Source organism: Clupea harengus, chromosome 10 (assembly GCF_900700415.2).
Source record: "Clupea harengus chromosome 10, Ch_v2.0.2, whole genome shotgun sequence".
NCBI classification, from domain to species: domain Eukaryota; kingdom Metazoa; phylum Chordata; class Actinopteri; order Clupeiformes; family Clupeidae; genus Clupea; species Clupea harengus.
The window spans coordinates 24,679,442-24,706,753 of NC_045161.1; the positions used below are offsets into that span (position 1 = coordinate 24,679,442).

Genomic DNA, 27,312 nt, shown 5'->3' on the forward strand with positions numbered 1-27,312 from the left:
TTTCAATCAGGACGACTTTTGTTTGCCACAGTCTAGACAGCCATGGTGTCCACAGTCCACAGTGGCACCTTGACCTTGTGTTTCATATGCCAATCTGCTTGTTTTGAGTTCACAAAGAGGCCCGGTAGTGACCTGCTATGAGGGCTCCATAAGACAGGACAGGCAGGCCAAAATAGTCTACCTAAAATCCACTTAAGCTGTGCGTAAGCCATCTGAGCAGACATACTGGCCTGCCTTGCTATTCTCCAGCCCTGGACGAGGTCAGGGTGCAGAATCTGCTATGGCCCCGCTCTCATGAAAAGGCCAGTGTGCGTATGTGCGTGTGCGTATGTGTGTGTGTGTGTGTGTGTGTGTGTGCGCGTGTGTGTAAGTGTCAGCAGCACTTAACTTAAGACTCCTAAAAACGTTACGGCCTGCCAGTGCGTAATCACACAAGTTCTGCGTTAAAACGCCAAGTGGTGCTTGTGATGTTGACATTTATACACAACAGCTGTTAACTCCACTGCTGCTGCTGTTATGTGCCTGTGTGTGTATGTGAGAGTGTGTGCGCACACACACTTCTCTGCCTCTTCAACAGACTCCAGCTCATGAACTCCACCCAAGCTTCCATGGAGCTGAAGGGAAGGGGGCACATGGTATGGAAAGACTCCTGCTCTCCCTCGCATGATGAAGGGCCAGTCCAGGGTCATGGGGACAGGGTGCCTCTGCTTCACTGAGAACATGACTGATCTCTACCACAGACCACATACATCATACAGCAGCCCAGCAGCCCAGCAGCCCAGCAGCCCAGCAGCCCAGCAGCCCAGCAGCCCAGCAGCCCAGCAGCCCAGCCACCCCACACAGCACACAGAGAGGCACTTAGCCCGTATGGCTCAGGTAGCAGCAGGGAGCTCAGGAGAGGAGAGGTGGGGTAGGGGTAGGGGGGGGCGGGGGGGGGGCACTGATGGAAAGTTAGAGGACTTTAAGGTTTAATGGGGAATTATTTAAACCGCGCTGTTACAGCTGGATGGCGGCTCTAAGGGCACTTTGCGTCTCTCCAAAAGAGGTAAGCTGGTCAGAGAGCCTCTCTGTTGTCACCCCCCCTCGCTGCACCCTGAGGAGGCACACTGGCACAGCTACTTGGATCACTGGCATTCAGATCGTTTGTCAACTTGCCAATCATGCATACCCCAAGGTCATAGGTTCAAAGCCAATGAAGGACAGCAACACAAGCTCCACAACACAGTGCTGTGCTGCCAAGATAAGGCTAAGGCACGGCATAGCTGTCTACGTAACTAGGAAGTCCATCAACAACCTCTCAACCGTTGGCTGAGCTGGGGCAGCGAATGCTGAACTTCCCGGAACCTGTGAGTGTGTGGTAGGCTTGGGGGGGCACTACTTATCACAGACTACAGGCCTGCCTCCTAGCTAGTCTCCTTGTGTTACACACACACACACACACACACACACACACACACACACACACACACACACACACACACACACACACACACACACACACACACACACACACACACACACACACACACACACACACACACACACACACACACACACACACACACACAGCAGATTATCAGAGTCAGACAGCAGGAGAGCAGCAGGCTCCACCCAGGCCAGCATGTAAACACATCCCTGGGTGACGCTGCAGGTCTGCATTGCGGGAAGGGGGGGGGGGGGGGGGGGGTAAAAATAACCCCCTTGGCCCACCCACCCGCGCACACACACACAAATACAAACAGACACAATAACAAACAAAAACCACACACACAAATCACACAACCGCATGCATACAAACACAAACGCGCCCACACACAGATAAACACGCACAGACAAAACACACACCCACACATACAAACACTCTGTTCACACTGGCCAGACGAGACTCGAGCCCTCCCCCCCCCACACGTGCCAGGGCTGCTGCTGGCCCTCACACAAGCGTACCCCCTCACGGACACCCCGTACCCCCCACCCAACCCTCCCACCCCATTCCCCCAAATACTGGGCCGCTTTTAGACCTGGCAGAGCCAACCGGCTCCATAGACGCGAGGAGCTGGGGGCTGAGGAGCTGGGGTGTGAATATGATGGAAACTCATCACGCTCAGAAGTGTCAGTAGCAGGTCTCTGGCACACGAGGCTCAGGCGACAGTGAAGCACAGCAAGTGCGCGGCCCAGGACAGTAAAAGCCCAGCACAGATGAGAGAGGGAGGGAGGGAGGGAGGGAGGGACGGAGGGCACACGTGGGAAAGGAGGCAGAGGTCAGGCAGTCTCTAACGAGCCAGGTCGGGATATTTCAGGAGCCACCCCAAGGTTGACATGCAGTCACATAGTCTTTGTGAAGATTCCCTGAGATCGTCCACCTGAAGGTTAATGCAGATTGGGACCCAGAGCAGTCATGCAAACTAAGCTCTGTGTGTGTGTGTGTGTGTGTGTGTGTGTGTGTGTGTGTGTGTGTGTGTGTGTGTGTGTGTGTGATCAATTTCTCCATTCTCTTCCCAGTGTTCCCACTGTTTATATCAATTTCGTAATGACAACAAAAGTCCCCATGAGGCACGTGACCTGTCCACCCTGTATCAGAGGACAAGAAGCCCAGAATCAGCACCAGCTCGACTCAGCACTTCCTGAGCCCAACCTGCCTCCCCCACCCAGAGGTGTGTTGCGAGCGAGAGTCTCCACCCACCTGGTTGCCGCCCCCAGTCCCACATCTCGATGATGGAGTGATGGACAGACGTTGCCACCGCCTCCTCGTCCTCTTTCTTCTCTCGGTCGTTGGAGTCATCTTTCTTCTGGGTGCCAAGACAGTCAGCACAGTCCTCTGAGGGAGGGAGAGAGAGAGAGAGAGAGAGACACGGAAAATTCCGGAATTAGGATTCTCAAAGGAATGCTCTCCGTGAACTGCAACCAAAAAAACAAGCATTTCAAGATTTCTTTCAATAGGGAACTATTCAAGATGATGGCAGGTGATAACATTTATCAGCATTCCCAGGGCATTGTGGTTGGGCTTCTCGAATTCCGGCTAAAATCATAAATCACGATTACTTTGGTCAATACTGACATCACGATTAATTAACACGATTATTCATTCAATGTTTCTCCAAGGATTTTTTTTCAGCAGTGGTGTGGTTGTGCACGTGGATATGAGCCTCCGACGCTGGACCCTCAGTGCTTTTGTTTAATAGAATATTTTTGTACTTTATTAGTAGCAGTATCATCAATGCACATCATGTTTATACTATTATATTACCACATTAACTTATATTGTTCTTTAATTATTAGAAATAGTAAATATACAGTAATAAGTCATATGTAATATACACAGACAAGAGCTTTAGTTAATTTGAGTGAGTTTTTTGCATGTTCAGTTGAATAGATAAGTACTGTAGGCCCACACTGATTAATGGTGCCATTTGAAAACATTTCTGCTGGTTATGGTGTTGTTTTGTGGGGATGTGGTAAATAATCTTGGCAACATTTCATACTCAACACGTTGACGGGTGGCAGATCAGATGAGATGCTAACGCTCGGTGTGGGATTGATTTTTATAGGCTAGCCTTTAAACTGGTATGCTGCTATAACTGAGAAAGTTAATAGTGTCTTCAACTGGGCTGTAGTGAATAACACTAAGAGAGCAGATTGCTCTTCCCTGATTGCTCTTCACTGTGTTTAGTCAGATTTGGACATTGAAATGTGCATGAGAACCACTATACTCAACATTAATATCTCCATGTTTAAAAAAATGTCCAACTACACAGCTAGTCTTTTACAGTAGACTACTCCCTTAACTTCTGACTGGCGTTAGTTATTTGCCCCATAGATTAGGCCTGTATCATTCAACTACAGTATCTTTAGCTTGTTAACGAATGTAACAGTGTGTTTCTTCATTAATATTAAACTGTGTGGAATTTTGGCAGTGGCACTACTTATTTAGTGGCTGTGTTTGGGCACTGTTAAGGAAATGAGTGCGTTGGATTTATAACAGAATTTATAACAGAAGACAACCAGGGCATCATTGTGAAATGGGGCACATTCATCGTTTTCTCTTGATTATGTCGTTTTCATAATCGTGGAAGCCATAATTGTAACTGAAATTGAAACTTCTGTTAATTGCACAGCCTTGCATTGTGGGTATCGTTGTTCTTACCTGGGTGAGCAGACTCTTCGCCATCAAAGACAATCTCCTCGTCCTTCACCATCTCATTCCACATCTCTGTGAGCCCCTCTGGAGAAAAGGCGCGCTGGGGCACAGAAGAGCAGACAGCACAGAAACGTTAGCCAGCCTTCTCTCACAGACAGGACACTGCTATATAACGCCAACCATGACATATAGCAATGGGTGGAAACATCACGAGGACTGTATTTGCCTCCTGGCATTTTCACACAGCCGTGAACACCACAGCAAACAGCTTTCAGGCTCCTCTGGAGTCTCATAAAGCTGCTGCTTAACGGACTGGAGACATTACCATCCCTCACATGTGATCACACACACTGTACTGCTATATCTACAGGACTAAATAAAAGACAAACACACACTCTGGGGGGGGAAAGGAGAATTCCTTTATAAAACTTTTTTGCCCATCATGCAGAGCTCTGCTCCCAGCGGTAATCCCTCACAGGCTGATATAAATCTAATCCCTAAATACCTACTGCTGTTCTCACTGGGCCTCCAAGGGGGCACTGACTGAGAAAGAAACCTCATCTTTCTCAACACAATGCAGTTTACTGCATTACAACCTCCCGTGTGATTCATAGACTAACAACTGTGAATCCATCCAAGGCTGTAGGGGGAACACTACCATCTGTGTGGCATGGCTGCTGCTGCTGTGTGCAGTGGAGCTTGAGCTGCTTTTAGGAGGCTGGTGGAGGACTAGCTGGTGAGACCGGTTTCAACGATGAGACAGAATCACACTATACCTTCATCCACTGTTCAAGTGCTCACTTGTAGCAGAAATAGTGTGAGGAGAGAACCCTTATCTCACGCGCAAAGACAATAAGAAATACGCACAGCAGGTGATCATACAGGGCATTGCCCTTTAGAGAATGAAAAGTGTTCACTGTTATCAGAGTGGGTACAAATTCTGCAATATCTGGTTGAGTCAGGATAGCATAACACATAGGCTAGCTCACATATGGGCTGTAAAAAACTGAAGATAGGCTCCCTGGGATAATGTCATAAAAAATGTAAAGAGCATAGCAAGTACAAGCTGGAAACCTTGAAATTCCATGGCAACAAGTTAAAGCATCCAGGCCAGTAGCTAAGGTCTTTGATCTCAGACTGGATCTCAAATGTATTGTGTTATTCAAGTTCTTGCTGGACAGAATATAGGCTATGGCATTTGGTGTACAGATGAACATGACATTTCAGAATTCATAATGCTTTCTTTATGATATGCAAAGCTTTCAAATATCACAAGCTTAAACTAATTTGTAGATCCAATCCCATAAACTTGAATTACAAGCCGTTTCACCCAATTGATATTCAGAGGATAGCCTAACCACTATATACAGAGACACAGAGGTGTTCCGTCAAAACACAGACCATTCCTCAAAAGACTAAAGAAATGAACTAGGCCTATGACCAAGCCAGCACCTCTCTAGACAAAGATAGAAACACACGAACATATTGTTCTTAAAGACCATGAACCTATGTTATAATACTGGAGGACTACTCACTAGCAGGGGTCACACCATGAAGTCAGCTCCTAAGCAGCCAGCTCACACGACTTATCACTTCAGATCAGAACAGATCATGCCCCAATGTCCAATTTGCGCACCCAACTGAGAATTTGACTTTCAACGAGACTAACTCCGAAGCAGAAATGCTGAACAGCACACTTAGTATTATAATACAAGCACTACTGACAAACTTAAGAGCAACCAGTGACTTTCTAAGATTTGAGTGTCAAATGTCAATAACATTACACTGGACACCCCGGTTGGTACATCTATAGGTGATGCAACGGCAGCAGCTAGAACATCCTAAATAAGGAAACAAACATTGAACGGGATCTTTGAGCAATAAAGTCCAATGACTGAGCAACCACACTCACGCACAGACAGGCAAGATATTTAACATAGCTCTAAAGAGAAGGATATATGCCGGGTCTGGTTGCCGAGTGGCGGCATGAGAGTAACGCAATGAGACAGTGTGTTCTGAAATAGTGAGACAGCCTTTTCCAACAGACTGGCCATTGGGGAACAGCATCAGCTTCAGTGAGTATTCCTCCACAGTCAGTACTCAGCAATCAGTAAACTTCCAAGCGCAAGGCAGTCAGATGACCTCTCCGATCCAGCAGAAAGCTTTCACTTTTCTAAATTTAGGCTCCTCACCAACAAGTGTCACTATGACATGTCTAAAAAATATTTTAGATGGACCAGTGACATTGATGATTTCTATGACAAGGTGTCCAGGGACAAGTGTTCACCATTGGGGTTCAAGGTGTCTCACAGCAAATTAAGACAGAGCTCTGATCATATACTTCCAATCTGTTGTTTATTAAATCAGGATAACAAGCATCGTTTAACGAAGCAAGAACAAACAAACATATCTGTAAAGCCCCTTTTTAATTGTGTGCATTCGTTTCTCTTCATAAAGTTGGTGCGCATTTTAAAAGTGTCATTCTGAGGTCTACATTTTTAAATAAGCTGATTAAATGGTTTGTTTGTGCCGGAGTTACTTGTTACTGCGTGAAGAGGACAGCTTGACAACTCATCAGCTGGATGTCAACAAGTCTAAATAAAGAGACGTTTGTTTTGCTGAATTTCGAATGGTGACAGCAATGGAGAGTACTGTGTATTTCCTACGTCAAGAATGTCATATTTTGAATCGTTAATTTCACCTCTTCATTCCATGGACTGATTTTAACAGTGAATTTTCAGTCATGGTCCTTTGTGAACTCTAAGGTTGAACCAACCACTTTAACCTCATCATGAGAGCTCACTTCAAAGAAAACAAACGATTTGATAACAATAGCTGTGTTAAGCAACATCTGTCTTGCATATCTGCTGAGTCTACATGTCAAATAGCATTGCAAAACAAACGCACAGGCTATTTTTTGACTTTAGAGAAAAGTATCTGCACAAGTTTCATACCACAGTCACACGGTAATCAAGGGCAATGCAATGTCACGGATATATTACCACACCAAAACACAATAATATCATTGCATGGTCACCAACGTGGCCTCTCCTTCCCATATGACATATATATCCACTCAGAAGAGAATTAATCTTACCTGCAAATCTATCTTCAGCCATTTGTCATGGAAGCGCAGCTGAGCATCCAAAGAAAAAGATGGAGATGGCATCTTTCCCCCTCTCTCCTGGCTGCCAATGCAGCCTATCCTATACACAGACAGGGCAGTTTTACTACATAAAAAAACTAAGTTTTTCAGGCTCATAATGCGAACAATACAACGTTAATATCTCAATATATTTCAGACATACAATGTAACTTAAAACTACAGTGGCATTTTAGAATTGCTGTCGCTAGCCTAAAAGTGAACCCTGTTTTACTGCTTCAGGGGCTACTGATATCGCTTCAACATAGAGGTAATGCTAGAGGCAAATACTGTATCAGCGATGGTAACTATAAGAGTAATTATTCGTAATTATGATTAATTAGCACATCGAATGACTTAACTGTCTTTATCTTTTCAATGCATGGCAGCTGATAACTTACCTTGCTAGGTAGAGCAACCAAGTAGCGGTACACCAGACTCACAATCTACGGTATGCTCTGTGCCCATTACAAGAGTCGGGCACAAATCTAGCGTTGATTAAACATTAACATTTACTCGTGCCCGCAATGCGTGATTAAAACAGTCAATGTGGCAAACAAGACAAGGTGACGGTATCCAAGCCAGACACTACTGACCAAAAGATTTAAAATCATGGTTCACCCATGGGAGGGCTGTCATTTTAAATTATTTAGCTGTCCTAGCCAACTAGCTAGCTAACATACGACTCACACAGAGCTGGCGTGAAGGTTTCCAATGGTCTGTCTAGATACAAGGTCTTCCGTCCAACCAACAGTTAAATAGTAATGTGTGTTATGAATAACCTGCACACAGGCTTTCGGGTGACTAACTTACGTTAGCTAGCTACAAGGTTGCTATGTTGAGGATTCAGCTGCTGAGGCTTTGATAGCTAACAAGCTCCAACCGCTTAACATAGCTATCATATAACTGCTAAGTTATATAGCTAGCTAGCCAGCTGGCTACCTAGCTGCAGTAACCAGCTGTGAGCTAACAAGAATTGAAAACAAATGAAAACTAGCACATTTGCAATAGATACCTTCACTGCAACCTTGCAAAGTGGTGTCTACGTGCTGCCCATGCTATCCATAATAATACGATTTTACCTTTTCTTTGGCTGATTCTATTCCTGTCCCTTCGGTCCACTTACAAGATGTGCTGCATTTTAACGTCGGCCATGTTGTATAGTATGATTGACAATTAGACGAACCAAAGAAGTCAGGCATAGAAACAGATGACGTCTTTTTTTCAGTTTATAACGAGGAGCCACCCAATAACGTCTACTAGAGGGACTCTGCAAAGGGTGTGATCAAACACTGGTCTTCACATATTTAATTTTTCTCCATTCCATCCATGCAGATAAGTGTACTGAAAACCATGATTGTAGACTAGATGTAGAGAATAACAGTTGCACAGCACCATGCTGTATCCTATTTGCACGAAAATAATTCTTCATGTAACCAACCTCTACCGGTGTAAAACACAGATTCGTTACGTTTTTGTAATTCTAGACCACAAAGAACATTTTATATTGCACATGACTTGTGTGTCATGGCATTGCACTGGTCTTAAGCTATTTCACTGTCATATAACCCTCTCATGGAAGTGCTGTAGCATATAAGGACAGAATGTGAAAGGTCGGGTATGTGCTATGGGTTAAAATGTTTAATGTTGTCAGTAATAAGTGGCCTGGGCTCACACACATTTGAAAACATTCTTGGTCATGACTTAAGATGAGAACCATATGTTGACGTGATATCTCTTTTTTGGCTGTCTCATTGAAGAGGCGAATAAATAACTACATAAATAAATAAAATGTATATATCCCAACAAAGTTTCTGTTCATTGGATGGTAAGGAACTGCCATCTAGAGACTGAATGTGGTAGGACCTAGGAAAAGGTCCTTTGCCTAGGTCCCAAGTTCTTGAAGGTAGGGCGAATGTGTTCTATTTTCTTTTATAGGATAAACGGTTGTAAAATATTCACTTGCTTCAGCATATTTTGCAACATTTTGGTTAACAACTACAGACACATACTTGTTTCCATCTAGGCTCAAATGCATTTCCCCCTAGACACCGGTAATGTGGACTATGTGGACAGTGCACGTGAAAGCTCGGCGCATGCGTGATAAAGCGTATCTGTGTCGGACAGGAAGACCGCACTCTGTTTTGCTTCATGCGCTCTTTTCATGACTGTAGTTGTATGGACTCATTTCCGCGTTTACATGTCAACCCAATAGCTTTTTATATACATAGGTGAAATTGTCTTTTGCTCTGCCGTTGTAAATCTTATATGGCATATTTATTGTCCGACAACTCCACACCAGTGTTTGGTGTTGGAATTGCTGTGTTGTCTAGTTTCATCAATGGCTCTACATTTGTGCTTCAGAAAAAGGGAATTTTACGTGCCCGTGAAAGAGGTAGTTTTCCGCGAGAACTTAATAATTGACACATTCGCACAACATGTTATGAATAACGTACTTTTCAAGAACATAAAGAATGAGCTAAAACTCGAAATTAATAGCATACACTAACTTGTATTCTGTCTTGAATACTTCAAAAGCTGACAATGTGATTTCTCAGGGGGGTCCTATTTAGCAGATGTTGTGTGGTGGAGCGGCACACTTGCAAGTGAGTGTAACCTAGCCTACTTGTATAGCAATTGTAACAGTGTGTTTTTCAGATTTGTCATTGTATTGATCACTTAATTAATCAAAAGTAACCCTTCTAGTCATTAAGTCTTGTGTCATTACATTTCGTCAAATCGTATCAAATAGCTGTGGTGGGTCAGGTGGGAAATTTTGTGGCGTACAATGCCGCCCCTGCAGTATTGGTCACCCCTCTCGGAGCTCTTGGGGTGCTTTTTGGGTGAGTTGATTTGCTGTTTTTTTTAAAAGGTTAGTTAATCATACAGACATACAGACAACCCCACCTGTTGAACACGATTGGTAACCCCAACTGCACTCCTGTGCTACAGGGCAACCCTTGCCTCCTGCATTCTCAAGGAGCACCTAAACATCCTGGGAAAACTTGGCTGCGCACTTTGCTGCTGTGGTTCTGTAGTACTCATCATCCACTCTCCAAAATCTGATAATGTGACATCAAGAACCGAGTTAGAGGAGAGGCTGGTGGATCCTGGTAAGTGTTTTTTTTTAATTTTTTTTAAATGTATCCTTTCTTGTCCTTTCACTACTGTCCTTTCACTACTACATTTTCTCATCTACATAACATCATGCTGGGTGGACAAGTTACACATTTACTTCATCAATATGTCTACCCTGCAGGTCATGTTTGAGCTGTGTTCTTTGTCTGTCTTCAATACGCAGTGGTCTTGGTGTACATCACATTGGTTGTCCTTCTGCTGGTCATCTTGATTGGGTGGTTGGCCCCAGCCTACGGATCGTCCAACATAATGGTGTACGTCAGCATCTGTTCCCTCTTGGGGAGTTTCACAGTGCCCTGCTGCAAAGGCCTTGGTCTGGCTGCTCAAGATGCCTTTGATGGGAGCTCTGTAGCCAGCAACAGGGCTGTCGTGCTCTTCTTAGGCTTATTGGGCACTCTTATAGTCAGCATCCTAATTCAGTTCACTTTCATCAACAGAGCCCTTGAAAGATTTAGCTCCCATATGTTTGAGGCCCTTTATTATGTGACATTCACTTCCACAGTGATTTTGGCGTCTGCCATTCTCTTCAGGGAGTGGACATCGGTCAGCATTGTGGACTGTCTGGGCATGCTTTGTGGTCTAACCACCGTGTCTATAGGGGTTGCGCTGCTGCGCATCTCCCAAGATGCTTTGCTCACCTGGAAACAAACGAAAATGCGTGAAAAGGTTGAGTGATTCATGGTCACAGAAGTTGTTCTTGATGTAATGGTAATGCAGAGTCCTGGGTATTCCAAAGGACCTGTGCCATAATGTTTTCATATTCATTTTTGTATTTAAGAACTCCCAAAATAACTGTAATTTGGTTGACAATACATAGATAACTACATTTATTTTGTGTGTGACATTTCAGTGTATCACAGGGTGCTGCAAATATTACTTTGATATTTTTGTAATTATGCTGTGCATATACAACATGTATTAATTCATTAATACAAGCCAATATGATTGCACACTGTACTTCATCATTTATATTAAATAAAATGTTAACATTTCAGTTGAGTTGGATGAAATCTTCAGTGGTTAAACCTCATTAGGAAACTGGTGCAACCTGTACCATTTCTGCTTGTTTGGGAGTTGAGTACCCACTATAGAATTGACTTACCTCATCATTTTCACATGTGGGATATGCCCTTCGGGTCTGTACACAGACTTACACATAATGCTGAAACTGAAATTCTACTCCATGACAAGATGGGGTAAATCATTTGCATTATTGAAAGTAATTCTAGGCGTCACACAACAGCAGGAGTGTTGTCTTAACCCAGCACGACTCGTCGACACATCACATTTTTAAAACTGCCCATGTCCGTCTGTGGTTTGAGTTGGATTTCTAAACTGCACACTTGAAAGGTGAGGCAATATTAATGATCATCCTGTGAATATTCTGTTGTTTAATTTTAAACAAAGAGAGAAAAATAACCTCTATAAGTCTGCCAAAAAAAAGCCGTTTGCACTTTCTAAAGATAAACACTCAGAGCGTCATCGTATAACATCGATGACAAGAGAGTAAAGTAATCTCAATGTAGATTTTTTTTGTTGAAATAAATAAAAAAGAATTTCTTTTGATGAATAAGATCGAGTGGTATTGCTGCTCTCTGGAGTTATAAATTATACAGGCATCAGGCCACTGGGAACCTTTCGCCACTTTGACTATGTTTACAAGTGAACATAAGACTCTGCCGTCCAATGAGAACGGGCATTTTGACATATGCGCATTGAGTCTTCATGTAGAAGGCTCCGACCATCCCGTCAACCTTGCCCATCAAGAAGGCTGGGTAGAAGCTGGATAGCAAGAGCTGTTGATAACATCAGACTCAACAGTATGTGATACTTTTACGACAAAACGATTACTCATTTGACCCAGTGGACTCTGAAGGTAGCGATGATTCATTTGGTATCAAAGCCTGTTTCAGTTTCTGCATGTCATGAACTACTATGCAGCTAGCTTACGTTAAATATGTGTGATATCGTTAGCTAGCTACAAAAAGCTACCAATGTGGCCGCTATCTCACTACAAGACATTAATAAACAAGTACAATTGATAACTAGCTAGCTAGCGTTAGACATTACAGCTTTTTAATGAGATTTATCGAAACTGCCAGCTGGGCGAAATGTGGTACACTGTTCAGCAAGTTACAATCTTAGCACTCCATATTAGCTAAATTTCATGTTCATTGACGCTAATGCAAGGCTAGCCTCCACTATCTTCTGGGTGAAGTATCCCCCAGTTAACGTTAATCTTGCCAGGGATAAGTTGTTCTGATATTTGCAATTTGGACTGCAATTTTGACAAACAGTGAACATATTTTTTTGTATTATCATACGATTCTTTTATCTTGTCATTGAATGTTTTGTAAGACCGTTTACAGCGCTACCGTGAGCTTTTAGGACAAGTTAGCTTGGTCGTTTTTTTAGCTTAGTTAGTATAACGATACCAACCCTAACATGTGCATTTCGACTGGTTAACAACACTGGTCCTTAACAGTTAACAGTGTAAATGTATGAAGTTCAAGTATTGTTATAGATAGCTCCAAACGAAAAAGACTAATGATAGGCACACACACAGTCAACGTTACAAAATTAGGCTTTCATTTTGGTCAATGAATAACTCTTATCTGTGTAAAAGCTGGGAATGTCAAGTATGTTAGCCTTGTGATTCGCTCTTATTTGGAGAAGTAATTTTGTGTGCAATGTCCTCGGCATGTAAAATTATCGCTGGGTCGCTAACTTTTTATAGATAGCTTGCATCACCAGTGACTAGCTACACTAAAAGAAGGTACTTCCTGATTACTTCAGATAATGTTCAAGACAGCGGGTGCGCCACACACGTTTATGCTATATAGGGACCGTAGTGGGATGTTATCCGTTGACAATGAACGAAGCTTTGGGACACCACACTTTAATACTATGCAATGTGACATACCCACATGGTGAGTGATTTATTAGTGGTTGAAATTCTGATGTTCTTTTGTCACTAGTTTTATGTGATTTGCTTGAAGGGTTATGTTAAAACTGTGTTGGTGTATTTTTCATGAGAAGTTAACCTGATAAACCTGTCTTTAAGGCTTAACGGTTGGTCAGGTCTGCAACACTGGTCAACCCCTACAGTGTGTGGTTATCAATGTGACGGACAGTAATAGCACATCCAGCATTGCAATGGGTCAAGACCGGGGAAGGTACGACTTCTACATTGGCCTGGTCTTGGCCATCAGCTCCAGCATATTCATCGGTGGCAGCTTTATACTGAAGAAAAAAGGGCTTCTTCGGCTTGCCAGGAAAGGCTCCATGAGAGCAGGTACTTCTCATTCTTTTATGTGCTTTCTTACCCCTCAAAATATCTTAGTGATTACATGTGTACTTGACTCTTGAGACTGTTGTAAGTCATAGGAAGTTGATGTACACTGAAATTCTTTCCTGTTAAGAGTTTCTGGTAGGAGAGGCCATTTTGAACATTTTCACTGCCTGGGCTTGCTTTGAAATCTCTTGAACTGTGACCGCAGGGTGCGGTGAGGTTTATGACAATCACTGCACCTCATAGCAACCATCCTTTACTGCTCTAAGGTGTTGTGAACCTGATGTTTTTCCAGCCCCCGCTCTTCTGACAGTTGGGCACAAATGACTCCACAGCAGTCCCACTAACCAAAGTTCAACATATCTACTTGTAATTTTGTTTTGGTTAACTATTACAACAGTGTTATGTGTCTTAAGAGCCAGGTGGAGCTGCAATGCTGTTTGACAGGGTCTGCCAGTTACATCAACATTTCAGGGGTGGAAGAAAACAAAGGTATAGGAGCTCAATGTGCTTTTATTTGTGCAGGACAAGGCGGTCATGCATACCTAAAAGAATGGTTATGGTGGGCAGGCTTATTATCAAGTAAGTGAGAATATATTCCTCTTGAAAATGTTTTCAGATAAGGTTGTCCAGTGTTTGTCATTTAAAAAAAAAAAAAAAAAGTATTCGTTTTCCTGTATTAGTGTCGCATTGAACATGATTTTGTTTGAAGACATGCCAATAATACCTACCCTACTTTACTTGGTGATTCTGAAACTGTTGTTGTGGTTTAACAGTGGGGGCTGGTGAAGCCGCAAACTTCGCAGCATACGCATTTGCTCCAGCCACTCTCGTGACGCCACTTGGAGCACTCAGTGTCCTTGTGAGGTGTGTTTCCCTCATGTTTATTTTTTCCCCTCCCAATGACTAATACGTTTGACATGTTGCAAGGTTAGTGGTGTAATAGGAGTATACGGGGTGTTGTTGTTTTCATAGTGCAATCCTGTCCTCCTACTTTCTGACGGAGAGGCTGAATCTGCATGGGAAGTTGGGCTGTCTGCTCAGTATCCTGGGTTCCACTACCATGGTCATCCATGCACCTAAAGAGGAAGAAATTAGCAGCCTGGAGGTCATGTCCAAGAAGCTGGTAGATCCAGGTAATCTATAATGGAAACTTTAGGCAGTTTTATTGACGCGGTGTAAATGTAACAAAAGTTGAGTGGGCGTGTTAAAGTGACGAGTTTCCTGTTTTAATCTTCCCCCAGGTTTTATGTTCTTCGCCACCTGCGTCATCATTGTGGCCCTCATCTTCATCTTCGTGGTGGGACCCAAGCACGGTCAGACCAACATCATGGTCTACATCACCATCTGCTCGGTGATCGGAGCGCTGTCTGTCTCCTGCGTCAAGGGCCTGGGCATCGGCATCAAGGAGGCCATCGGTGGCCAGTCGGTGGTGAGCAACCCGCTGTTCTGGGTGCTACTGCTGAGTCTGGTGGCCTGTGTCAGCACACAGATCAACTACCTGAACAAGGCGCTGGACATCTTTAACACGTCACTGGTGACGCCCATCTACTATGTGTTCTTCACTACATCAGTGCTCTCTTGCTCGGCCATACTTTTCAAGGAGTGGGAGCACATGGGCACGGACGATATCATTGGTACACTCAGTGGCTTTGTCACAATCATTGTGGGCATCTTCCTGCTGCATGCCTTCAAGGACGTCAACGTCAGCCTGGCGACGCTGGCGGTGTCCGTCCGGAAGGAGGAGAAGCCGGGCTCCGCTCCCAATGGCCACTCCAGCTACGAGCTGCTGCACAACGACGCAACTGGAGACCTGGAGGACCGGGAGATGGGACTGCCTTTTGACAGCATCTCCAGAAGGAATGGCTCCACAGCAAGCACATAAAAAAAAGAGGGGGGTTGGCATCTACAGGACTAGACAAGATGCAACTTGTGGTTGTGGACCTCATGTTCCCTGGTTTTTATTTAAAAACGGGCTTAACTTAAGACAATCAACTCTTAGGGCAAACAAAAAGGTGACTTGGATGGACCAATCGATTGTAACTGCAGTTTTTTTATTATAATTATTTGCCTTATTACATTTTGGTTTTGACTTAAAAAAAAAACTAAAAAAACAAAAACAAACCCTTAACCACACGGTTAGGCTCCTTCATCTCATCTTCCATGTAGCACTGTAAATATTGATCCTATGTTTTTAAGAGCTTTTGTTAGAGATTCTGTACAGATGTCTGTATTTACATGCACTGAGTTTCTTTCTACCATTTGACTTGATTGCTTTATCTTTGTAATAAAGTCAACCCATGTAAAGACATGAGATCCTACTAAAATCAAAGATTTGGTGGAAGGCTTTATTCGCACCAAAAAACAAACATTTCGTTCACCGACTTTAGGATATGATGTATTTATTGAATTAAAATCAGGTTACAATCATTCAAATACAAAAAAGGCACAAGGAATATTCTTTAACATTGGTAAGAACTTGGTGACTTCAAGATTATAGAAAAGAAAAAAAAAAACAGTATTGCATGCAAGTTGTCAAATCCACCATATAGAAAATATACTCTTACCTCCAACCCCGTTTACCCAATAGGTCCCCGTTACTCTTGATATTCACCACAGCAACACCCCTTAAATAGCCATAAAACCCTCCTCCCTCTACTGCCACTTTCCATATGTATACAAAACATGAAAAATGAGCTGCATACTATTCTAAAAACAGAATGATAAAAGTTATTCATTTGTAATAAGGCACATGTGTACAATAATTTTTAGACCATAACTGACTTGGGCCACAAAATATAATTGGATCCTTGTTTTGTTTTTGCTCAGAAGAAGAGAATGTAGTTAAAGTGAGGGATGTCTTCATTAGTTTCTACTTCACTGAATAGGAATTACACACTTCAGTTTGGTGACTGGCAACTAAATCAGTGGAGTCGATGGATTTCTATGCTCTGGCTAGGATAAGTGTCGCAAGTAGCATCTCCATTCATAGCGTGTGATTGGTGGAAAGTGTGTTTGGAATTTCAGTTGCTGGCCAGTGATTGGTGGATGGGTGGCTGGAAGCACCTCACGTGCTCCACTGGCATGTTCTCGCCATCCCCAGATTTCAGGTACTTGTTGAGGATGGCGAAAATCTCATCATTCAGGATTTGGAACTTGCGAATTCTGTCAACCATCTTTTTAAGTGGCTGGAGAGAAGAAATAGAAAAGACTAAGGTTAAAATATCGACTGAACCACAAGAGTCCTTTTTCACCATGGCAGAAACTAGATTAAACCTTGTGGGTCCAGATACACGCGCATAGCAATGAAAAAATACTCTGTGATATAACTAAATATTCATAGCTACAAGCTAATATGCCATGTTTGTCATATCAGTAATATCTAGGAAGGTCTATACATAGAGAACACTACCCCACAGACAGGTTCCAGGGAGGTCCTGTGTTCCTCAATCTCAAACTGACCCCGGAGGGACAAGCTCTCTGGAGAGGCTCAGTCTCTTATGTCCTCCACTTACCACACTCTTGATGACCTCATCCTTGCCGTCATGCTTCTGCACTTTCAGGAGGTGGTAGGCGAAGTCCAGGATGTCAAAGCGCCGCTGCTGGCCCAGCAGGGTGATGATCATACAGCCGGCCCAGTTGAGTCCGTCACCAAAGCATTGCCTGAGAAAACAGGAATGGTCAACAATGAGTGACTGTGCATCAACGTGTTCAGATTGGTTATGTCTGTGGTGATGGTCACGTGTTGTTGTCAGAGGTGCTACAGTGACTACACAATAGGGTTGGCTATAATAGTGGTGCTGGCCACTGGGTGTTACAGTTGAGAGCAGTGCCAAAATCGAGCTTCTGTGAAAATAAATAAACAGGGAGGAGGCCTGGTCTTACTCCACTGTGAACTCGTGCGCTCCCACGGGGATGCAGTACACAAACTGCATGGCACTCCAAAGACGGTGGAACTCCACGCACTCATCCACGTGCATCACACCGTTGCTAGGCAATGGACCGCGCCAGATGGGGTCGTCAAGGAAACCACGCACACGGGTCAGGATGACCTCGAACATAGAGAGGCCACAGCACAGCCTCTCCTTTGTCAGCAGGTCTCCCTCGCGAGCGATGGCTATTTGCTGTCGAGATGCAAACCAACATAACGCTCGATTAGTAAGGTAAACATTACAGACAAGAGTTGTGCTCGTGGTGTGCTGGGGTAAACTGAAGTCAGCTCTCGGGAGCTTCTGAGGAGCGTAATTGGGTTTGCTAATGATGGTGCTAATGATCCTGATTGCCTGATGCCCGCTTGCGGCGCTAATGGTGTTGGGTGTGAGGAACGCCCACCTGCGGTGTGCCTAGGCGCTCAATTAGCGGCACCATGTGCAGCGCGGTGTATTTGGCCTCCAAACGCTTCATCTTGGCATCCAGACGCTCCCCCTCTGTAAAGACAAACTCACCTAATTAATTACAGGTTGACTGCACAGGTTATAAAAACACACACCCCACAAAACCTATGTAAACAAATACAAATTAGACCTTACACCTTAGAGAGCTTACACACACACAAATATGCACTTGGTCTCTGTGAAAAGGCAGCCCCTCCTTTCCACCAACACGCCTGACACTACCCACGACATTTAAACTGATCACCACTTTTTTTACTACACGCAACAACACGGAAACACGCACAACACGTATCCATGCCCGTAATGTTTGGAATGCAGCACGGTGCCGCTCCATAACAGCTAATCCATTCATTTCGCACAACACAAACAAACACTTGACATCTCACTCACTTCCTGGTTCCGCAAACTTTCCGTCCCCCAAGAAACCTGAGCCCCAGACACTTTCCTAGTTTATGGCATGATTGGGATAGGGGGAAGTGACTGATTTGTGAGGGGGTTATGTTATGTTCTTTGTTTGTAAATGATGGTAGTTTGCACTGTTCAAGTTATTAAGTTATGATTGTATAATTATGTTGCCGCTTCACTTTTTTTTGAGCACTGTAAATAAATGCGCACAATATTTCACCATATTTCAGGTGGCTTGCTGTTGTGGAAGTAAGTCTCACCTTTGACATGAACTCTTGGCAGAATGTTTTGGAAGGGTGCAGCGTGCAGGAGGTCACATACTTCTTCTGAGGACTGAAAAAAAAGAGATGTACAGATTACATTAGACTTAAACTTTCCCGTGAGAAAACCAACAAACAAACAAACAAATAAATAAATAAATACTTTACTGATAAGGACTATTTTCCAGACGCATTAGACGCGAGAAGAGCTAATCAGCCAACACAGTAAAAATGTGTGAAAATAAAGCAGCTTCTGGAGATTGTGAGAATGGCTGGACTGAAAGGTGCTAAAGCAGTGTGTATTTAAAGGCAGTCTTCACACTCTCTGGGACTTCCTGCATTTCACATGATTGCAAAAACACCAATATCTGTACACAATGGTTGCAGCAAACACCCCACTGAAAAAAAGGCCTTTTAGTTTGGGGCCTATAAAACATCTCAATCTTGATAAACTGATTACTACGGTCCACAGCAGACACAAGAAGTTGACATCTGAATCTGGATGGACTTCTAAAGAGCATATCCATGCCTTATCAGGCACTGACAGAAGATGGCAGTGCACAATCATCTCACTGCATTTGCAGGCAGACCTGCAACTGAAAAAGGCTTATTAATAAACACACTGAGCACACCCTCCACTCCCTCCCACTTCTTTCACTGGTGTGCAACGATGCAGAAATCATCTGGACTACATTAACCTTTCTAATGATTAGCATGCATGTAAATGCGTGGTGTGGAGCAGCAGAAGTAATAACAGAGCAGGCTCCGCTCCTCTGTCCTCGGCTACTGGTGTTACGCAGGGCCACAGCGCAATCAAGAGCACGCCGGGTGTCCTCAGCCGTGTGCATACGCAAGTCAAGTGTGTGGCAATCGGCCTCATCACAACCCCTGCAGAGTGGCCGAGCAGTGGGACACAGAGATGGAGATAAAACTGCCCTGGCAACAGCCGGAGATGCCTCCGAACCCAATTCACCTTCTAGATAATTCCCAATTCCAAGATTCTAGATAGAATTCTAGAATGGTTCTGGAGTGGACCAGAGCCAGACTGGTCCCAGATTGGGTCTAGGTGAATGGCAGTCAGCTGCTCTCAATAGCGGGGGAAAACAACACATCTGTAAAGCCAGGAACTTAATAATCTGGGAGTGTGCTGTTTTAAGTGTTCTGGACTAGTACAGTAGTCCATACACTATAGGCCAAACCTGTGACCCATAAATCACCTCTACGCTGATAACCTTTTCAAACACGCCTTCGTCATTTTGACCTATTACTACTTTTTCTATTTTCAGTCAGATTTGTCATCATCTCTTAATCACTGTCATTACACCACAGGTGTTATAGACATGTTCTTTTCAACGTCTCCCTTTTGTCAGTCCCACACTAATGGCAAAGGCTGACAGTTATAGATTTACGACCAACAAAGAGGAAATGTCGGGTTTCAAAGAGCAACGAGCTGGCAATAAGAGCACAAAAGAGCCTTGTGAATGGGCTTGCCAGTGAGCGTTCCTTTCCATCTGGGGTATACCAAGCTGTAGATGAGGTGCCACGGAAAAAGGTTAAAATCTTTTTTATCAGGAGGCGACATAAGCCATGTATTGCTCGTTCCTCACCTCCGTGTTCATATTTCACCTCTGTTTGACAGGATAAAGCAAAACACTTTCCAATTCAATGACTGCGCCACCTCTGATGCAGGCAGGAACACGTGATTATGCATGAGGCAAAAAACAGAGCTGACTCCACCATCAATCAACTTGTAACAACAGGCAAAAATCTCTTTGAACATCTCAAGAGTTCTCAATTCACACAGAAAGGAAAGGAAAAATAATTCAGTCCAGCTGCTTTCAAGTCTTTACAAATATCTCCATAAGGAGCCTCTGACGCCATCCAAATAATACAATTTGCAAAGACTAGAATTTTCAACAGACACGTGCCTGCATTACACCTGCCTTTTAAAATGTCAGACTATTAAAAGACATGCAAAAAATGAATTCAAGTGGACTAACCAGTCCACACCGATTGGTTGTCAGGTATCTTAATGGATGAAACACCAATTTCTGGACAGGACTCCGAGTGCTGCATAAGGAACACTCTCAAGACCTCTTGAGCGAGAAAAACAAAAAAAACGCAGCTGTGTTCCCATGACAACACAGAGCAAAGCGTATGTTACCCAGAACCCAGCATCCTTGAGATATAATTATTGCAATGCTGACAAGTATTGACAGTCCTTTCATCCCCTGATTAAAGAGAATACACACATGCATACACACAGGCATTAACACACATTAACATACTCCTTGGTTTATCACCCAATTAGTTTGTTTTGTGTGTATGTGTGCGTGTGATTTGAAATGCATGCGGGTACTGTCTAGATTGCTCTTAAACTTAACATTTTTAGAGGATGAACAGCCCAACTCAGTGTGAAATGTGCAACAAACCAACAAACAATCAATTAATTAAATTATAACATATGCATAACACCTCTGTTGTTAACCTTCTATAAGCCCACTACTGACTTTGTTTCGGGCAAGGTTTCTATAACATATAACCTTACCTCCAAAATGTACTTCCAAACTATTTGTTCAAACAAAATGCTACTTATTGTTGAGTTGAATGTGAAACAAGCTTCCCCCACCCACCCAGCCCAGTACTGACGAGTTCCTGTGTCAATGCTCACAGCACTGGTAGGCAGCATCTTCATATCAATGAACTCGTCATCCTTCCTCTGTGGACTGCTCCTTAAATAACTGAGCATGCTCTCGCTCCTGTCTGGATCATTCGCTGTAGAGGAGTCAGGCCAGTGATGTTTACCTGCTTTCACCTCCATCTCTTAAATGCCATCTCTTAAATGATTTTGCTTTGATTACAAAGCATCCAATAATATGTCTGATGACTGGATTTTAAATAAACTTCTCACACCGTGTGAAGTGACACAGACACTCTAATCTGTTGTTTCTGGACTCACAAGGTGTTAATTAAGTATTGAATTACTCACTGGATTTCAACATCTGCACACTCTCTCTATTGTTGTTCACCGGTACAGAAAATCAGTGGTTATAGGTGGCACATGGTCACAGGTCTACCAGATACGACCTGACTCGGGTACTATTTTCAGGTCTCTTGTATAACATTACCTGTAGTGCAACATGGACAATCTAGCCCAAATCTGTCCAGTCAGTCAGACACTATCTGGTAAATTAGATGATTTCAGTGCACAGTAGCATGTAGTGCTGTGTTGTTACAGTATGATGTGGAGTTCCCCCTAGCTTGGTGTAGTTAGAGTGGTAGGCTAATCTGGTGGTGGACCGCTAATGGACCTAATGGATCAGCACAGTCAGGCAGTGTCTGTGAGAGAAGTGATTTCAGCTCTAGTTGTGTGTGGCTACAGTGGTAGGTCAGGCTGGTGGCGGTCCAATAACGGTGTTGTGTGTGGGCACAGCAGAGAGATGTTGAGGTGTTGGGTGCAGGCTAACAATCCACAATGATCTCACCAGGCTCTGCTCACACAGCAGGCAGAAGAGAAGGGCGTTGCCCACCTCCCTCAGGTTCTGGAAGCACACGGTCTTCAGCTCGGCGTACTCCACGATGTCCTTCAGCTGGTGGTGGAAGAACTCCAGGATACCTGTCCGTTAGGAGCCAGGAGGCAAGGGTGGAGTTTAACAGGAGCAGCAGGAGATCTGCATCAGCAGAGACAGTGGTGCTTCCATAGATTTAAAAGGAGTAAAATGGATCTAAGCGACATTCTTTTCAGAGCTTCCTACTGTGCTGTGGACTTCAATATTGTTTTATTGCTATTAAGGCTGATTAGCACACACACTATTTAATGGCTATAGAACAATGGAATATTGAACAAAAAGATGCACTCAACAGTTGCTTCTCCCGTGTTTAACATGGACCTCAGTATTACTGGTAATAAGAGTGGCCAGTCTATAATTTCAAATTCTATGGGTGCAGTGCGTCACAGAAGCTTCACTACTACTGGTGTACCAGACACAAACTGAGTTCACATGACCGTGTCAACTGTATCTATATCTGTCAATTGTATCTATATCTGTTAACTGTATCTGTATCTGTCAACTGTATCTATATTTTTATCCATATCTGTATCTACCAGCACAAAGATGCAGATCTGCAAGTGATTAGTGGAGCGGAGCACAGGCAGAATGTGAAGTGCACCACTGTGATTTTCAAAATTAAACAGATTAAGTTGTGCCAATCAGTGGCTTGGTTGAAAGCACTCGAGGAATCAAATTGTACCCTGTTCCAACCCCTGGTTAGCTTTCACAAAGTGCTGTGCCCTTTGGAACCCATATTTGAAAACCATCAGTGGTGTCATGCCGGTCAAATCATGATTTTTTTTTTAATAGATTTTTTATTTCCCCCCTGCTGCTCTCAACTTCATTTTACAACCAGTAGGCTCTCAAGCCACTTGATTGATCCGGCACAGTCAGGGGAGAGAGAGAATAGCTTGAAGAGAGATCCAAGGCTAATTTACATTCAGTCAACCAGACAGCAGGTGATTGTGGTCGGGAGAGCAAGCAGAGTCGACAAAGATGTGACTTCGTTTCAGATGACGCTGAGGCCACCGTGTAACCATGAGCTGGAAGGATTTGCAATGCTAAGGACCACAGCGCTTATAAATGCCTTATCAGTAGCATCTCAACTGTGCATTTAAGTAATTTAAACAAAGTCATTGTAAGAATAAACACAAGGCATGCACTTTTTAAACACTGTGTGCAAAATGTACCATCTTTAAGAAAAAATAAAAATATATTTTAAAAAAAGAATTTTTTTTAGACCACGTTTTTAATCGCGAACGTTGCAGTTAGAAAATCATGTTCTATCATATCGCGATTAAATCTCAAATGCAATTAATCGTTCAGCCATAATCTCAACAGGGCCACTGCCTTATCACCCACTATAAACACTTGCAGTATAGGTAGCGCATATATATTTTATCAGTGTTTGTGGTCCCAACTCAAAACCATTGGTGATGTTAGCATCTTACCAGACCAGTCCAAAGCAAGGCATGTTTATTTATATAGCCCAATTCATACACAGAGGTAATTCAGTGGTAGTTCAGCAGAAACAGGAGCAAGACACACCATGCTTGTGGTCAGTGCTTGCGTTCAAATGGGTTGCTTTTGGCTTGTGCGAATTACCGGCGGGCACAACGTTTTGTGTGGGACGCCCTGACGGCTGTTCTTACCTGGGGAGCCGTACTCGTGGCGAGGCAGGCGGCAGATCTTAGGCATCACCTCCATAAGTGTCTTCACGTACTGCATGATGGTGCCTTGCAGCTACATGAGGGAGCAGAAGAGTGAAGTTAGCACCCGTGCAGAAGAGTGCAGTTAACACCCATACAGAAGAGTGCAGTTAGCACCCGTACAGAAGAGTGCAGTTAGCACCCGTGGAAATCCCCATGCTCAATTACTTGACAAGTACATTGTACTTCGAACTTAATTACATTGCAGGATGTACTTGGGTTAGTATTGAAATGAGGCTCCTGGTAAAGATCAACAACACATGAAAGTGAATCCTATTACGCAACTATGACTTCCATTATGCTGAGTATAAGCGGAACAAGAGCCACCATTAACCAATTAAGTCATGAGCCACTTTTTACTGCTCTCAGTGGCAACACAGGGAACTCCGCCATGCTCACCAGGCTTTTGACGACCTTCAACAGCTCCTCCATCACCACGGCGATGCCCTGGTAGCCCAGCAATCTGCACACTGCCTTGATGTGAGGGGGCCCGACAAAGTTCCGGTAGAAGCCAAAGATGCTGCTGTAGGCCAGATTCAGAGCCTGCATTCAAACCAGACAGAGATAGAGCACAGGCAGTCTGATTAGATTCGGGGTTTCACAGAATAAACATCCACATCATTTCACTTGTCAGGCTTATTCGGCTTCACTTCCTGGAATGTTTTTCAACAACAATAACAACAACATAAAAGTCCTTTCATCAATATCAACAATCATTTTTTCAAGGTGTTTTTGAGGTTATCCACAAAAAGCATTGAAAAGAAATCGAGTATTGACACCAGAGATATCGGTTAACAAGATTCTTTTCAAGGACTTGCTGGTGGGAGTTTGACTACTCTACAGAGATAAAGCAGATTGCTAGAAATAAACACACAAGAAAAGGAACTTGATTTGATTCAAACAGAGCATCAGCGATCACAGTGACTCTGATCCCTCGCCTTCCCCAATGCAGCACCGCCCCAAGCTCCACGACACCCCTGTGAGCTGGGTTCTACACGAAGGTTCTTCTTGTTAAAGGAGGACATCTTTGACCTCACAGTCACTGGGAGCCCAAACAGCTGGTGAATAAGATGCTTTGGTTTCTGTAAGGTTCCTTTAGACAGCAGCTTACTAGCATTGGAACTATAGAGAATAAAAACAATCATAACCGTATTGAAACGAATAAATAGAGCACCCTTAGAACTGGTTTTCAGGCGTTTTCTGTCCTTGAGTGATATTTCATTGAGGAGCTGGTGGAAAATAAGTGGCGAGTGGTGAAACTATGTGTGGGTATGCCTGTGGGGCGGGGGGATTTGAATGGACATGTCGTCTCTGGGGGGTTCAGACTCATTTCCCCCCGGCTAGATACCGCTCACTCTCAAACAGGAGAGAAGATGAAGATAGGAGCAGAGCAGAGCAGAGGGAAGGAAATTCCAGGAAAGAAAGAAGAAAAGGCTAGTTGAGGGGGGGGGGGGGGGGGGGGGGGGGTGCAACAGAGGGAGAGATGGAAGGCAAAGATACACACATGAAAACAAGAAAGAAGCAGGGAGAGATACAACTACAGAGTGAGAATGAGGGAGGGAGTTAATCTTTTCAATATTCGCTTCCAAAACAGTGTTTCTTTTTTCTAACAGCTCCCCATCTCCTGCTGCTACCTCCCCCCTTTCACTCTCTAGACTCTTCTAATCATTCGGACCACTTGCGCACAGCAACAGTAGCACAGCAGTAGCCGTGGCAGCAGCTTTAGTAGCAGTGGCAGCAGTAGCCGTGGCAGCAGCTTTAGTAGTGTGCGCGTGTGTGGGGGTCAGGGTCTGAGCACCAGGCTCCGGTCTCTCTCTCTCTCTCTCTCTCTCTCTCTCTCTCTCTCTCTCTCTCTCTCTCTCTCTCTCTCTCTCTCTCTCTCTCTCTCTCTCTCCTTCTGCACTCAGACAGTCTGACCCACAGGAGGAAGGAGAGTAACAGAGTGTAAACGAGCAGGATGAAGCTTGAGATGTGGCGACGGACCTGAAGGCAGCCAGGGACCGGAGCACTCAACTCTACGAACGCCACTACAGCTGTCAATCAAGCGCTACCACCCACCCATCTTCTCCTCTCCTCTTTTGCGGTAAGTCTCTCGCTTGCCTCTCGCTTGCTCTCCAACCTGCTAAATACTGGAGTCAGACGCATATGTTCCTACAGTAATACAAACGGCAGTCGATAACACATGTACATAGAACATATGAGCTGTGATGAAGGCTTTAAGAGTATAGGTGGCTCTAATGTAAGGAATGTAATCAGCTGGGGCAGGAATATGAGCTGGGAAATGCTCACTCAAGTTCAGCTAAGTGTATTTAAGAAGTGAGTTTGCTATGTTATGCTATGTTTATGCTATGTTTTGGGAGTCAAAGACTAGATCAATCCTGGACGATTCTGGAACAACATGCCAAAAAGGTGGAGGTGGGGGGTGGGGACTGACCGGCACTGATCTAGAGTTTGACTGTCAGCCATCTGAAAAACATGCTCCGAGCTTATTACACCATTATAATGTAGAGCCCTCAGTTAGGGAGCAGCCAGAACTAATCACATATTTGCGATGGTACCCCTCAGAAGGGTTAAGCCTTTCAAAGCTCTTCATTTGCATTGAACTCACAGTTTTGCATTGTGTGGAAGCTAATTAAGTTAGAATACCATCTCACCCCAGTAAGCTCAGACATTTTCCACTGTGTTTCGCAGTTATCCTTTCTTTTACCAGAAGGAGTGACTAAGAGATGCCACACCAGCTATATTGACTGTGCTGATTCTATTAACTATGGATTGATACATTTCCGTCGGTTTTTCAAAAGGTTGGAGCTTGCATCAAAGGATGCTTTGATGCAGAGCCGAACATCAGCAGAGCAGTGATTAAATACATTAATAGTGACTACACTGACTGTTACTTGAGATGCAACGTGTTTCACAGATTAAGTCTTTAGGAGGGCTGAAAGTAACAGACTGCTTTGATGCAGGAAGTTTTTTTTTACTCATCCTCGTCAGAGTTCAGAAAAGGCCGGCTAATTTTGGGTCACAAGTGATCTTTGATGAAGTTCCAGAGTTGAGGATCAGGTTCAGATCCTTAGAGATGAACCACCTTTTGAAGCATCTAAATGTAGAAGCTTGAAGTTACAGAAGACTGAAGACTGAAGCTAAACATGCAGTCACTTACAGCCACAGAGCTAAACAGAGAGGAAATTAATTTTTTTACACGACTGTCAACTGTCAATGAAAACACTGACTGCCATGGTTGTCTGGTCTGGAAAATGTAGTTTTCATGACTAAAATACATCGAGTG

At 43.8% G+C, this 27,312-nt stretch overlaps 4 protein-coding genes across 14 annotated transcripts in view; 2 read left to right on the forward strand and 2 right to left on the reverse strand.

Moving 5' to 3' along the window:
* Nucleotides 1-8,947, reverse strand: part of herc2 (HECT and RLD domain containing E3 ubiquitin protein ligase 2) — a 79,683-nt gene extending 70,736 nt beyond the window's left edge. For 6 of the 9 annotated variants that reach the window (XM_042708932.1, XM_031574529.2, XM_031574527.2 and 3 more), the window contains exons 1-4: nt 8,360-8,947; nt 7,233-7,341; nt 4,142-4,235; nt 2,681-2,815 (exon numbers count right to left, since the gene is read on the reverse strand). In XM_042708932.1, the coding sequence (XP_042564866.1) occupies nt 2,681-2,815; nt 4,142-4,235; nt 7,233-7,304 (301 nt within the window). In that variant the 5' untranslated portion in view covers nt 7,305-7,341; nt 8,360-8,947. Of the gene's footprint in view, nt 1-2,680; nt 2,816-4,141; nt 4,236-7,232; nt 7,342-7,678; nt 8,335-8,359 lie in introns of those variants that run through there. The other 3 variants (XM_031574523.2, XM_031574524.2, XM_031574522.2) reach the window with 3 other exon arrangements.
* A 437-nt stretch (nt 8,948-9,384) lies between these two features.
* On the forward strand, nt 9,385-11,365 carry nipa1 (NIPA magnesium transporter 1). Its single transcript, XM_012821709.3, has 5 exons — nt 9,385-9,672; nt 9,836-9,883; nt 10,030-10,120; nt 10,230-10,390; nt 10,579-11,365. The coding sequence occupies exons 1-5, from the start codon at nt 9,546-9,548 to the stop codon at nt 11,088-11,090; spliced, it is 939 nt and encodes a 312-aa protein (XP_012677163.1). The 5' UTR covers nt 9,385-9,545; the 3' UTR covers nt 11,091-11,365.
* Nucleotides 11,366-12,102: 737 nt separating this feature from the next.
* On the forward strand, nt 12,103-16,034 carry nipa2 (NIPA magnesium transporter 2). Of its 3 annotated transcripts, none has more exons than XM_031574534.2 (6): nt 12,103-12,235; nt 13,480-13,710; nt 14,233-14,289; nt 14,484-14,574; nt 14,683-14,843; nt 14,952-16,034. In XM_031574534.2, exons 1-6 carry the CDS (start codon nt 12,124-12,126, stop codon nt 15,590-15,592), a joined length of 1,293 nt encoding a protein of 430 aa, XP_031430394.1. In that variant the 5' UTR covers nt 12,103-12,123; the 3' UTR covers nt 15,593-16,034. The 3 variants fall into 3 exon arrangements, with proteins under 3 accessions (XP_031430394.1, XP_012677162.1, XP_031430395.1); XM_012821708.3 differs by having other exon boundaries at nt 12,140-12,291; XM_031574535.2 differs by lacking the exon at nt 12,103-12,235 and adding an exon at nt 12,319-13,345.
* A 58-nt stretch (nt 16,035-16,092) lies between these two features.
* cyfip1 (cytoplasmic FMR1 interacting protein 1) overlaps nt 16,093-27,312 on the reverse strand; it is a 50,074-nt gene continuing 38,854 nt past the window's right edge. Inside the window, exons 24-31 of the mRNA XM_012821800.3 lie at nt 24,426-24,569; nt 23,970-24,060; nt 22,252-22,382; nt 18,767-18,839; nt 18,040-18,134; nt 17,593-17,831; nt 17,223-17,370; nt 16,093-16,895 (exon numbers count right to left, since the gene is read on the reverse strand). Coding sequence (XP_012677254.1) covers nt 16,731-16,895; nt 17,223-17,370; nt 17,593-17,831; nt 18,040-18,134; nt 18,767-18,839; nt 22,252-22,382; nt 23,970-24,060; nt 24,426-24,569 — 1,086 coding nt within the window. The 3' untranslated portion in view covers nt 16,093-16,730. The remainder of the gene's footprint in view (nt 16,896-17,222; nt 17,371-17,592; nt 17,832-18,039; nt 18,135-18,766; nt 18,840-22,251; nt 22,383-23,969; nt 24,061-24,425; nt 24,570-27,312) is intronic.